The 14,310-nt window shown below is 44.4% G+C and overlaps 1 protein-coding gene across 2 annotated transcripts in view; it reads left to right on the top strand.

Moving 5' to 3' along the window:
* The window catches only part of LOC110070651 (store-operated calcium entry regulator STIMATE), a 34,716-nt gene extending 24,829 nt beyond the window's left edge, over positions 1 to 9,887 (top strand). Inside the window, exons 7-8 of one of the 2 annotated variants that reach the window (XR_012088007.2) lie at positions 631 to 734; positions 9,201 to 9,219. Coding sequence is in view for 1 of the 2 variants with exons in the window: in XM_020778354.3 (XP_020634013.3) it covers positions 627 to 734; positions 9,201 to 9,320 (228 nt within the window). In the remaining variant the exon portion in view is untranslated. Of the gene's footprint in view, positions 1 to 626; positions 735 to 9,200 lie in introns of both variants that reach the window. The other variant, XM_020778354.3, reaches the window with a different exon arrangement.
* Positions 9,888 to 14,310: the final 4,423 nt, after the last annotated feature.

The following is a 14,310-nucleotide window of genomic DNA, read 5'->3' as shown; positions in this document are numbered from 1 at the left end:
TTCTCCTTAAAAGGACCCAAACCAATTTGAAAGACAATATAAAAACAAACAGCAACAAGTGTACAAAAACTTTAAAAAGATCAGACAAATGCCGTGCTAATAAATATTAGCAACACCAAAACACATTGAAAGCAGTAAGGTACAACCATTTGTTTAAAAAAACCGTATCTGACAGCTGGTCACTCAAGGAAAGCCAGCCTGAAAAGAAAGGTCTTGGCCTGCTTGCCAAAGGAGAGCAAAGATAGGGCCAGCCTGATTTCCAGTGGGAGGGAGTTCCACAGTCTCAGAGCAGCCACGGAGAATGCTCTTTCCCATGTCTCCACCAAGTGCCCCTGTGAGGGTGGTGGGACTGGGAGAAAGGCCTCCCCGGATGATTGTAAAGCTTGGGCAGGACCATAAAGGGAGACAATCCTTGAGATAGCTTGGAATCCACTTTTTTTTTTGAAGTCAAAGGAAATTCTTTTGAGCCTCTGAAATGCTTCGGATGGTCTGATTAATGTGATGCGTGATCAAAACCGACTAGACCTTTCTGCTGAGAATCTCAGATTTCTTTCCTTAGAAGTAGCTCGCAAAGAATACGTCCATCGGTCTTCACCTCTTTCCTCAATCTTCATTTTCCTTTTAAGGCAGTGATGTTCTGGGTGGTGGATAGCTTGATCATGAAGAAGTATAAGCAGAAGGAGATCCAGTGGTGTGTTGAACCACCCCCATGCTACAATAATGAAGAGCACCAGGTAGGCACAAAATAGATCTGGCACTGTTTTATCCAACAGCTGGTCCTCCGTGCAATTGGTTTTTTTTTTTTTTTGCTGCATTGAGTCCTTTTTTGGACGAAAGCTCCCAGAAAGTCAATCCTAGCCAGTAGCGACTATGGCTGTGGGATCCTGGGAGCTGTAGTTGAGAAGCACACCATTTGTGGAGGTGGATACCCCCATGAGAATCATCAGGTGAAATGCTCGTCCAGGTTGTTTTCATAGTTTCTAACATCCGGCACAATAATCTGGGTCAGTGACAAATTTTTAGCATATACTAAATATCTTTGCAAGTTGTGGAAAGGGGATAAGTGTCATCCTGGGAAGAGTGTTATCCATTTTGGGCCCAGGGTCATCCATAATTCCTGAGAATTTGGGGCCCTGCTTATCATAAGCTGCAGTGGTGTGTGCTCTGCGCCCTCAAGTCAGAACTGACTTGTTTTGTTGTTGTTGTTTAGTCCTTAAGTCATGTTGGACTCTTTGTGTCCCCATGGACCAGAACACACCAGGCCCTCCTGTCCTCCACTGCCTCCCGGAGTTGGGTCCAATTCATGTTGGTCGCTTCGATGACACTGTTCAACCATCTCTTCCTCTGTCGTCCCCTTCTCCTCTTGCCTTCACACTTTCCCAACATCAGGGTCTTTTCCAGGGAGTCCTCTCTTCTCATGAGATGGCCAAAGGATTGGAGCCTTAGCTTCAGGATCTGTCCTTCCAGTGAGCATTCGGGGTTGATTTTCTTTAGAATGGATAGGTTTGTTCTCTTTGCAATCCAGGGGACTCTCAAGAGAACTGACTTATAGCAACTCTAATAGGGCTATGCAAAAGCCTTTGACTGTGTGGACCACAGCAAACTATGGCAAGTCCTAAAAGAAATGGGCGTGCCTGAGCACCTTATCCATCTCCTGAGAAACCTATATGTGGGACAGGAAGCAACAGATAGAACTGGATATGGAACAACGGATTGGTTCAAAATTGGGAAAGGAGTACGACAAGGCTGTATATTGTCACCCTGCTTATTTAACTTATATGCAGAATACATCATGCGGAAGGCTGGATTGGAGGAATCCCAAACTGGAATTAAGATTGCAGGAAGAAATATCAACAACCTCCGATATGCAGATGATACCACTCTGATGGCGGAAAGTGAGGAGGAACTGAAGAACCTTGTAATGAGGGTGAAAGACACTGCAAAAAACGGTCTGAAACTCAACATCAAAAAAACTAAGATCATGGCCACTGGTCCCATCACCTCCTGGGAAATAGAAGGGGAAGATATGGAGGCAGTGACAGATTTTACTTTCTTGGGCTCCATGATCACTGCAGATGGAGACAGCAGCCCCGAAATTAAAAGGCGCCTTCTTCTTGGGAGGAAAGCGATGACAAACCTTGACAACATCTTAAAAAGCAGAGACATCACCTTGCCAACAAAAGTCCGAATAGTCAAAGCTATGGTTTTTCCTGTAGTGATGTATGGAAGTGAGAGCTGGACCATAAAGAAAGCTGACCGCCGAAGAATTGATGCCTTTGAATTGTGGTGCTGGAGGAGACTCTTGAGAGTTCCCTGGACTGCAAAGAGAACAAACCTATCAATTCTAAAGGAAATCAACCCCGAGTGCTCATTGGAAGGACAGATCCTGAAGCTGAGGCTCCAGTACTTTGGCCATCTCATGAGAAGAGAGGACTCCTTGGAAAAGACCCTGACGTTGGGAAAGTGTGAAGGCAAGAGGAGAAGGGGATGACCGAGGATGAGATGGTTGGACAGTGTCATCGAAGCAACCAACATGAATTTGACACAACTCCGGGAGTGGAAGACAGGAGGACCTGGCGTGCTCTGGTCCATGGGGTCACGAAGAGTCGGACACGACTAAACGACTGAACAAACAAACAATAGGGCTTTCAAGATAAGTGAGATACTTAAGAAGTGGCTTTACCACTCCCACTCCCCCAGTGAGTTTTCATGGAATTCGAACCCTGGTCTCCAGAGTCCCAGTCTGTCACTCTATCTGCTATACCACACTGGAGGTAGAGATTTACTTCACTGCCAAACACCTGCAAATTGTCAACATGGATCTTAAATCAAAATTCAAAGGAAAACAGTACATGTTTATCAGCGCCGTATCTCATAATACTTTGCTTTCAGGTTATATCTCGAGTGTTTGTTTTTTCAAAAAATTAAGAGAGCTGGTTGTGCACTAAGCCTTTTCCGCAGCTTTTGGGCAGCAACGAGGAAAGGCCTTTGCAAATTAGTTAGGTTCTTTAGAGTTACATCTGGGGAAAAGATGCTTTTTCAAATCTCTCCCAGAATCCCCTGACCTAAAGAATTTGGTGCATTTTCTGGCAGAGAAATTCACTTTCCCAAGCTCAGCTGAGGGGCTGTATCTTGGGTAACAAAACAGGGACTATTTAAGGAAATAAATAGAGGAATTCTTTGCAAATACAAAACCCAGCAGCTTTCTAACTATGTCTTAAATAAGATCAAGCTTATGGGCCCACAAATCAACTGGTCTGGCATGTTTAGCTCCTGTGTGTAAAAATAAGTCTTAGCTGTCCCATTTTTTGCTCTTTTGCAAAAAAACAAGGTTGTGTTGCTGTTACTTTGGCAACCAGATGCCTCAAAGTGAGCAAAACATCAACTATTGTCAGGACAAGTTGGGTGAATTTACACCTAAGGGTTACACCTTGCCTTTTTTTGTTTCGGAGTCTGTTATTACAGGAGCGTTTGATAAAGACAGGGCACCTCTTTGGCTGTAAACTGCATTTCCTCAGTGCAGATTTTGGAACCGGATTTTATTGGGCTGTATCACATGACAGCTTTGCAGCGATCTTGTCTTTAAAACGGATTCTGCCTTGGGAAGCCATTCCTAAGGGTTTCCCTTTTTGGCGCTGGCCTTGGCAAGTTGCTAGATTCAGATTGACTGTTTGTCTTCCTTACCTAAAGATGTAGAAACGTACTTTGCTTTGTCCAGGAGCTGCTCTCTGGCGGGCAACTTGTAGCCCCCTTACGGTCTTAAAGGTGACCCTCTGGCACTTCCACACCAACTAAAACGTGCTGGAGATTTTGGAAAAAGGGGATTGGGAAGTCCCCTTCTGCTCTCTAGGAGGTATGGGGATTCATTACAGGGTCTCCAAGCACCTTTAACACCAATTTTTTAAATTGCTTTTTTGGCCACTAGAGGGTGCAAGGGAGCATTTTTCTGTTAAAAGCTCTATTTGTGTAAAATAAAATTTTTTTGCAGATGAGAGTTGCAGTTTTCCATGATGTAGGGATAGGCGTATGAGACCCATAGACTTCTCAGGATTCTCCACCCCATTTTAAAGTTTCAGCAAGGTTCATTGCCAGCACTTGCGTTTTTCGAACTAAAGAGGCACATATTGCATCTGCTGTACTGTTAGCTGTAGTTTTCCTGGTACAACAAAATCGGAACTTGTGAGGTTTTCCGATATAAGGAACATGGTGAGAATTTACTGAAGTCTGGAAAATGTTCCTAAATCTGCCTGATCAGGCTTCTGCTAGGTGAGTAGCCATCTTGCTACACGTAAGGGACTTGGTGACTTAACAAGAGTCACCTTCCTTTTATTGCACAATGGGGAAAATTTAGTCATTTCCACCTCTGAAAAAATGAAGAAAGAGTTTAAACTGAGGGTAAGGAGAAGTAGGGGACGTGGTGGCACTGCAGGTTAAACCACAGAAGCCTCTGTGCTGCAAGGTCAGAAGACCAGCCGTTGTAAGAGTGAATCCACGCAATGGAGTGAGCGCCCGTCGCTCATCCCAGCTCCTACCAACCTAGCAGTTGGAAAGTATGTAAAAATGTGAGTCGATAAATAGGTATCACCTTGGTGGGAAGGTCATGGCGTTCCATGTCTAGTTGCGCTGGCCATGTGACCACAGAAACTGTCTATGGACAAACGCTGGCTCTATGGCTTTGAAATGGGGATGAGCACCGCACCCTAGAGTCGGACACGACTGGACTAAAATGTCAAGGGGAACCTTTACCTTTACCTACGGAGTATATATCATTTCTACTACCGTATTTTTCCATGTATAAGACTATACTTTTGTCTAAAATCTTTAGACTAAAAATTGAGGGTCTTCTTATAGACGGAAGTAAGCTGAGGAGAGAACATAAACAAGTGGAGAGGAAAGCAGGGATCAAAGTGATCCTGCAGTGCTTTGATCCCTTTCCCCCTACACTTGTTAAGCCCCACTTAGATTTCTTAATTTGGGGTTAGAAAAGTGGGGGGCGTCTGATACATGGAAAAATACGGTAGATAACTCAGTAGTTCAGGTCACTGGCTGTGGAACCAGAGGTTGGGAGATCGATTCCCCACTGGGCCTCCTTGACAGGGGCTGGACTGGATGATCCACGAGGTCCCTTCTCGCTCTGCCGTTCTAAGAGGAGGATGATAAAGAAGAGAGATTATCATGGCTTGTTAATGAGGAAAGCTGGCCCAACATACTTTTTGCTGCCTGAGGCAAAGGGCAGGCTAGTGCCCCTGGCCCATTCTACCTATGGAAGCTAAGCCGATTGGATGCTGGATCTTCAGGCATTTGTTATGACAGCGTTCTCCAGTGTGCCTCAAGGCAGCGGCCGACGAGCATAGAGATTCACATACACAGCTCTGCGTTTCAGGATCTTGCTGCTGCTGCTGCCCCACTCCGTCACATCTGCCACCTGAGGCAGCTGCTTCACTCTGCCTCATTACAGAGCCGGCTTGGGGCCTTCTCCACCCATTCCCAAAGGGACTCCGTCTATTCCAGATGCAAATGCCTTATTCCTCTCTAGGGCAATTTGGTCCTTGTTGTTGTTACCTGCGGTCAGGTTGCCTCCAACTTAGAGTGACCCTATGAATGAGCAATCTCCCAACAGCCCCATCCTCAATAGCTTTGCTCGGCTCAAGACGATAGCCTCCTTTATAGATTGAAACCGTCTCATATTTGGTCTTCCTCCTTTCCTGCTGCTTTCATTATTGTTGTTTTTTCCCTGGTGAATGTTGCCTTATAATGTATTAAAAGCATAACAGCCCCAAGTTTCATCCTTTGGCCTCCACGGAAAGCTCAGGCTTGATTTATCCAGGAGACCACTTATTTGTCTTTCTGGCAGGCAGAAGTATCCACAAAGCATTCCTCCAGCACCATATTTCCAAATAATCTATTTTCTTCCTATTAGCTTTCTTCACTGCCCAGCTTTCACATGCATACGTAGTAATTGTGAATATAAGAGTGGGGATTTTTAGTGGGTGGGGAATGTTTGGGGAATTTTTGTGTGTGTGCATGTGGGTCTGGTCTCTCGGTGCCTGTGTGAATTTCGTTGTATGGGTATACCATGTATGCACTTACAATGACAATAAATTACATTATTATTATTGGATCATCTTGGTCTTGGTCTCCAGTAACACACATCCTTACACTTCATGATCATTTCTAATACCTTCATTGCTGTCCTTTCAAGTCTCAGTCTTCATCTGATTTCTTAGTGGCAGTCTCCAAAATCTTTAATGACTCCAGTTTCTTCACCATCAGCATAAAGGTTGTGTAGTTCTTCTGTAGTCGTGATTTTTTTGTCTTCCTAACATTCAACTGCTTCTCCAACAGCCTCCGTCTTCCCCGGTCAAAAGTAAAAGTCCTTTTTTAAGATAAGAAACGGTGCAATTACACTTCAAAAAGTCTTTCTATCTTTGCCTGAAGTTTTCATAGGAAGTTTAAACACTATTTACTCACAGTTCAGGCAGGGAGAAGGACATTTATCATCCCTTTTTAGATACCAGGGTGAAGTGATGAAAATTCAGCTGTGCATCGCCATTCTAGCGGAAGTGACGTTCCAGTCTCCAAAATCTTTAACGACTCCAATTTCTTCACCGTCAGCATAAAGGTTGTGTAGTTCTTCCATAGTCGTGATTTTTGTCTTCCTAGCATTCAACTGCAATCCTGCTTTGACACTTTCTTCTTTCACTTTCCTCAGAAGTTGTTTCAAATCATTGCTGCTTTCTGCCTTTCGTTCCTTGTATTCCCAGCAACATGTCGTGTCCCCATCACTTTCCTTCTTCTTTCTCATGACAAACATGTCCAGAACATCAGTTTGAAAGAGAGAAAGGAAATGTTCTAGGGTCAACCAGTAAGCTTCTTCCATGGCTGAGATTTGGCCCTGGAAAAGGCATAAAAGAGAAGAGGGTTGGGATGCCCATTTAAGACACCACTTAAGTTAATTTTCTAGGAAATGTGGGGAATTCGAACACTGTGTGAGAACAGTGGAGAAGTAGCATACTTTTTTGAAGTAACTTTTACAACATACTAATGTCTCTGTGTCTTGTTGGTTTGGACATGGCTATCTTCAGTGGTCTGCTAAGTGATCCGCCCTCATTCAGATTTCCCGGCTACTCATATTTGTCCAGGGTCAAAAACTGAAAATTGAGCATCTCAGCCCTGCTGAGCTGGAAAATATTACTTCTCAATTACCAAATGTTATATGTAGCAGGAAGCAGCAAGACCTGGTGGAAACTGAGGTGTTGGCTTAGATGCATCCAAATTATAACTTCCCCTCTTTGTTCAATCCGCTGAAATTGTTTGGCTAACTTTTCATCTCGGTTTCAGCTCTTAACCTTGAAGAGATATGGAGATTTCAAATATATATTTCTCCTCTCCTGGGGTCACTTGTGGGCAAGTGTTTGGGAGTTTATCAGCGTTCATCAAATCTGTCTAGAAGCTGGCGCCAAGGACTATTCAGCCTGCTTGGATTTCAGGCCTAACTTAGAAATAAAGGCCTCCTTTATTTCCAGCAAAGGAACATTGTAAATGAGGGAGTACACAACTGTGGAAAGCTCTCTAGGCTGAATGGTCACATCCAGAATCTTGTTTGAGTGGTATTATAAATGTATAATTTGAAAAAAAAATATTCGAAGAGAAATTTTGGGCTCTATTTCCTAAGAAATATCAACAACCTCAGATATACAGATGGTACCACTCTGATGGCAGAAAGCGAGGAGGAATTAAAGAACTTCTTAATTAGGGTAAAAGAGAGCACAAAAACCAGTCTGAAGCTCAACATCAAAAAAGCCAAGATCATGGCCACTGGTCCCATCACCTCCTGGCAAATAGAAGGGGAAGATATGGAGGCAGTGGCAGATTTTACTTTCCTGGGCTCCATGATCACTGCAGATGGAGACAGCAGCCACGAAATTAAAAGACGCCTGCTTCTTGGGAGGAAAGCGATGACAAACCTTGACAGCATCTTAAAAAGCAGAGACATCACCTTGCCGACAAAGGTCCGAATAGTCAAAGCTATGGTTTTTCCTGTAGTGTTGTATGGAAGTGAGAGCTGGACCATAAAGAAGGCTGACTGCCAAAGAACTGATGCTTTTGAATTGTGGTGCTGGAGGAGGCTCTTGAGAGTCCCCTGGATTGCAAGGAGAATAAACCTATCAATTCTAAAGGTAATCAACCCTGAGTGCTCACTGGAAGGACAGATCCTGAAGCTGAGGCTCCAATACTTTGGCCATCTCATGAGAAGAGAAGACTCCCTGGAAAAGACCCTGATGTTGGGAAAGTGTGATGGCAAGAGCAGAAGGGGACGACCGAGGATGAGATGGCTGGACAGTTTCTGCGAAGCAACCAACATGAATTTGACCCAACTCCGGGAGGCAGTGGAAGACAGGAGGGCCTGGCGTGCTCTGGTGCATGGTGTCACGAGGAGTCAAACATGACTTGACGACTAAACCACCACCACAACTGTATTTGTTCTCAAATAGTACAACAGTTCAGCTGATGCCCAATATAACACCCATATTAAACTGTCTATCCTGTTCTGGACTGTTCGCTCTCTTTCCTCTCCCACTCAAAAGGAGGATGCTGGCTATATTTGCGTTTCCTGTTGAGTTTTCTGGTCACCATGGGGATTGCCCCGCTTTAACCTGCACCCCACCCCATGTAGCTGGACAGCAAATAACACAAAGACAAGTTCTCTCATTCTGATTTGTACATTAAAATAAGCAAGTTGGAGGGGAAATTGAGTCTGCATCAAGCCCAGTAAGTAGAAAAGGATACCCAGTGGGGAATCGAACACCCAACCTCTGGCTCCACTAAACCCCTGAGCTATAATAATAGCAGCCTTTGAACTGCACAGCTGGAAGGGACCCTGTCCCAGCATCCTACTCTAGAAAATATGGTCGGAATTATTTAGCTTGACCTATCTTCTAGTTGTTCAGATTTTTCGAAAAAAAAGATAGGTAAGAAAGAACAAGATACACTGCTTTTCATTGCTCGCTTTTTACTCCTTGGTAGTAGGACAAAGATTTGTATATATATTTAAAGTGTGTCTTGTTCAGCTGTCTTTGAACAGGTATTGAGGAGCTGAGGAAAGCACAGCTGTCCTGGGCAAGACAGCGGCTTAGGAATCTTGTAAGTGACATTATTGTTTTTAATTTGCTCTGTAAGTTTTCCACTCTCTTTTACAGGGGCTGCTTTCTCCGGCGTTGGATTTCGACCGCTCGGGAAGTGACCCAGAACTTTCAGGATCTCTTCTCCATGGCAGACGCCCTGTGATAGAGCAGACAGAATCTCAGCTGTCGGTTTAACAGGGACAGATAACGGGGATGGAATGTGCAAACCGAGAGAAACCCAGTAAAAATACATGGTGGATTTTTCCTCTAGGAACCCTGTGCTCTTCTTGGAGTTAGAAATGATGCATGTAACAACCAGGGGATTTCAGCCAACTGGAGACTTAATTAAGGGTCACTAGGAGGCGCTAATCTATTAATGATTTTTGTTGGAATGCATGTTCTCCATATGAATTCTGGGGAGTACAGTCTGAGTATTCTGGTGGACAGAAGATTCTGTTTTGCAATGTATTTTTGTCTCCCGAGTTCATTCAAGCAGATGCTGGAGCGTGTTGAATGAACATTTCTGGCTGACCAGCCACTGGTGGGTCTGGTTTGGACTATAAGAGTATAAAAACTCTGCATCCATTTTAAAATAAGGATCAAGATAGCTGGTCAGGAAGGTCGTTTGAAACATTTATAAATGCACAGATGGTTTGTAAATAAGCAAACGGGTGTTTCAAAGCAAGCTTTGGGGGATGAACTTGTCTCACCTTTTTTTACTCCTTTTTATAAGAAGCGTAATAAATATTTGATATTTAAGCATCTCTGGAAGCTGTTCTTGTGGGTTTGAATGGTTTCTGGGATCTGTTGTAAGATCTGAGTTCATTTGCTCCTGTCTTGGAATGGCGGGGAGGGACGTGGTGGCGCTGTGGGTTAAACCGCAGAAGCCTCTGTGCTGCAAGGTCAGAAGACCTGCAGTCATAAGATCGAATCCGTGCGAGGGAGTGAGCCCCGGTCACTTGTCCCAGCTCCTGCCAACCTAGCAGTTTGAAAGCATGCAAAAATGTGAGTAGATAAATAGGTATCACCACGGTGGGATGGTAACAGCGTTCCGTGTCTAGTCGCACTGGCCACGTGGCCACGGAAACTGTCTTTGGACAAACGCTGGCTCCATGGCTTTGAAACGGGGATGAGCACCACGCCCTCGAGTTGGACACGACTGGACTAAATGTCAAGGGGAACCTGGAATGGAAACTATTTTCTAATGTTGGGTGAGAGCCTTCTTGCCCTCTAGGTGTTGACAAACTCTCACTGCTATAATGCAGCATGGGCTGAGACCTGATGGAGACTGGAGTTATACAAGCCCCCCCTATAAACTCTGCAGCCTTCTATAAGGGGTAGGGACAACCCTCAGCTTTTATGACTTCCCCAGTGTTAACCAGTGCTGTCCGCTGGTATTCAAAGCATAGTTTTGCAACCTCAACATTTGATTCACTGGGAAGTCGGACATCAAAGGAAGTCAGGAAGGAGGAGCAACCAAGACAGCGTAGGGTGGACTGGGAAAGGGAGAAGACAGCTGAGGAAAACAGAAGGAGCAAAGAAAGGCAGTGGAGCGATGTGTATGAATCCTGGTGTAGAGAACAGCATCGCCTTACTTTTCCAGATGCCCAATATCCAAGCAAGGGAGGGACCGGAATTCTGTGTTTTAACAAAAATCCTATCTTGGGCACAAAACTCCAATTTGTGTGCTTTTATGTAACGGTTTCCAAAATGCAAATTCGTAATCTGATTTTATCCTGCTCCCCAAACCCCAGCATCCCTGCTGCTATGGGGCCTACCTCGTATTTTGTTCTTTGAATTAATTCATGAATATGTGATAGAACTGCATAAGTTCCTGGGAATCAGCTGCAAGCTGGAGTAGACAGTATCTGAATCTAAGATCATCATCTCTAGGGCCAGCAGTTGATTTCCACAAGGACCAAACTGTTGCCTGTGGGAAGCCCACCAGCAACATAGGAAGGGAACTGCATCCTTCACCATGTGTTCCCCATCAACAGCTGTTCAAAGGCATACCACCTTTGATGCTGGGGGTAAGATAACAGCTATCCTAGCTCACTGTCATTGCCCAGTAATAATGATGGTCAAGTTGATTCTGATTTATGACCATCTTTCCAATTCAGTTCCTCAGCCAATGCTAGTACCCTTACTCCCATGAACAGCTCTGTTGCCCTGGTTTGGTATATGTAAAGATCAACATGGAGAGACTGGTGTTACTGGAACACAGGATGATCTTTTAGGGAAGAGATGGTGGAAATACTGTACTCAACCGTCCGGTAAGATAAAGGCATTCCATCTGTGGTTGCAGAATTAGGGGTGCCCCTGAAGGATTATTAATTTGGACAATTAACCAGGAATTTCAGGGAGGAACCTGCCACAGAGAACATCAGTAATGCTTTCGCACCCCTCGGCTATTTATAAATTGTGCTTTCGCTTTGCAGGCATCGTGTGTTTATGCAGGCCGAACAAGATTTATAAAGCCCAAATCTTGTCTCCGAGGAAGGGAGAGGGAACCGCCTATCGCATGGACGAGGAAACAATTCAGCGTGAGGCGTAGGGCTGCAAGATGCCAAATACTAAATGTTTCTGCAATTTGCTCTGTTCTATATCCAGGCCAGTGAGTGCAATTAAGATGTCAGCAGATCACTCTGCTGTTCCTCTTTTCTTCCAAGGCAGGGAGCCAGATTTACCTGTGATAGTTTCCCCCCCCCCACTGGTTCCCTAAAAGCATCTTATTGCTACCTCTGTGATTACTCAGTGGGGAGCGGGGTGTCACAAATGGATTTTAGCCCAGTAGGACTTGGCCTTTGGACAGAGATGGTGGCTTAAAGCCGCGCAGGGAACATGGAAAAGAACGGCATGCAAAAAATGCAGGCGTTTAAAGTGGGAGAACCTCCTTTCCATTAGAAAGTCCAAATGTCTTCCCAAGAACATCTCCAGGTGAGTCAAGGAAAGAATCCAGCTTTGGACTTAAGAGAAGAGCCACTGGTCCACGTTAGTGCTATTGAGTTAAGTCCGTGGTTCCCAACCTTGGGTTAAATTTTCTGACCAATCTAGGTAGGAGCTGAAACCCAGCCAACGTTGTCAGAGGCTGTCAGTAAGTAAGTAAGTAAGTAAGTAAGTAAGTAAGGAAGTAAGTAAGTAAGTAAGGAAGGAAGGAAGGAAGGAAGGAAGGAAGGAAGGAAGGACCCACTATATTTTTAAATGTGAGCTTTTGTGGACAATCCCACTTTATTTATTTTATTTATTTATTCGATTTTTTCCCTGCCCCTCTAGACAACGTCTACTTCTGTCCTTGCTCTGTGTCTCTGTTGGCTGTGTGCCAGGCAGAAATGGAACAGGTGTAGTCATTACTGTCTGTTACGCTGCTACACCCTGCGGCAGCAGCTCCACCTGTTTATTTCTGCCTGTTAAATGTGGCCATTAGAAGCAAGACTCTTTCCCCTTAGAAACCAAACCAATTACACATTTATAACCTCATCTACGGTGGAATTTGTGACTTTTAGGCTCTTCTCATGTTGGTGTTTTTTGCAATCGTGCATGCTGCCTTTAGTAGGTTTAGCTGGGGTGGAAGGGACCTTTCCGGGCTGGGATGAGTGTCAAACTAGACAGCACTAACCCATTATTCCTTCACTGCCTCTTGAGTTCAAAGAGAGCCCTGCCTCTCTGCTCAGTGTTTCCCCCCCCCCTCCTGAGTCTGTTGAAGTCTGCTGTCGAAAGCAGTCATGTTTTGTCAGTTTGCTGTTTGATCGGTTCACAACTGTATGTAAAGAAAATTGTTTTTTATTCTTTCTACTGCTCATGTCTCAGAGTGAGTTATTGAGATTGTAAGTGCCAGTTGAGGAGGAAAGGGTGATCTACACTGGAGAACTTGAAGCTATTCTGCTTTGTGAATCCTGCATTTCTCTGCACAGCTGGAGGAAATTAATGAAAAATTCAAAACTGTAGCCTCTCATACTGCTAAATGGCATGGCTAGTTATCTGGATCCCAACTTCCAGAAATAAACCATTTTTTTTGCAGCCAGCCCTTTCTTCTTGTTTCAGGTTTTTCTACTGTTTTGTCATGATCTTGTTAACCAAGAGATATTCGGCCTAAAGAGCAGTTGACGGCGGATGTACTCTCCTGGAATTTTTGTTTGTAAAGGTGTCTGTTTTTCCTGTCTTTCAAAACGCTTTGTCCTAGAGGGATTTGTTCGGCTGTTTGTAAACATCTGGCAGGTTGCCTAGCCATGCGTGATTGCTGTTCGGATATTTTTTTTTCCCGACAGGAAGGGAGAATAGAAATGTATTTTTACAATAATAGTAGTATTTCTAGCTCCCCGCTAGGCTAACAAAGCTCCCAAGAAACAGGCAGGGCAGCCGTAAACTTTGAGTTAACCACGTGTATTTAAAACATGTGCCTCAACGTGGAAGACAAGACATTGAAGGTGAGACAGACAGACAGATAGACAGACACATAAAGAGAAATTTTCAACTTCTGTTCCATTTCTTAGTGAATTCATTCTTTCTCCCCCCCCCCCCCAGTCCCTGTTGGTTTTTAGGAAGAAACGAAAACTGTTCCATTCCTGTTCTCCTGCTGTTGTTTTTTTATTTTGGCCCCAGTTTCCCTTCTTTTCCAACAGGAGTTTGGGAGGCGTTCGGAAACAATGCTTTGCATTCCCCCCCCCCCAAAAAATTTGTTTTCGAAGAAGTGCATTCAAAGCCCCAGCAGTACTCAAAGGGGAAAACTATTTCAATCGAGGATAACGTTGGTGTGATCCAATATTTTCCCCATGGGGGGTTCAATTAGGGTTCAAGGCTCTGAAGGATGCCATGTACATGTTAATGAACGGGCCGCTGTCCCTGCCTTGTTAACATATTTTCAAAAGCACAAGCAAATTGATGAGCAGCTGATCGTAAGAACATAACAAGCAGTTCCCAGACTGATCTGCTCAGCAATCACAAGGCACGACTAAATTAGATTTTGGCCAGAGTGAAATCTTAGGTCTAAATTCAGCCTAACAGTAGACTGGCTGTCATGTTAGCAATGGGGGGTCCTTCCGTTACTGCAGCCTTTAAAGTTGCCTGATTTGGGGGGGCATATGTCCTCTTTTAATAGAGGGCTGCTAGAGCACAATCCTCCTTTTGAAAATGGTGTCATCAAGAGCATGCAGGCAATGCAAATGGTACTGCTTATATACCACCGCAT

This window comes from Pogona vitticeps, chromosome 5 (genome assembly GCF_051106095.1).
Source record: "Pogona vitticeps strain Pit_001003342236 chromosome 5, PviZW2.1, whole genome shotgun sequence".
NCBI lineage: Eukaryota > Metazoa > Chordata > Lepidosauria > Squamata > Agamidae > Pogona > Pogona vitticeps.
The sequence above is the reverse complement of the archived record's forward strand: the minus strand, read 5'-3'. Positions and strand labels throughout refer to the sequence as shown.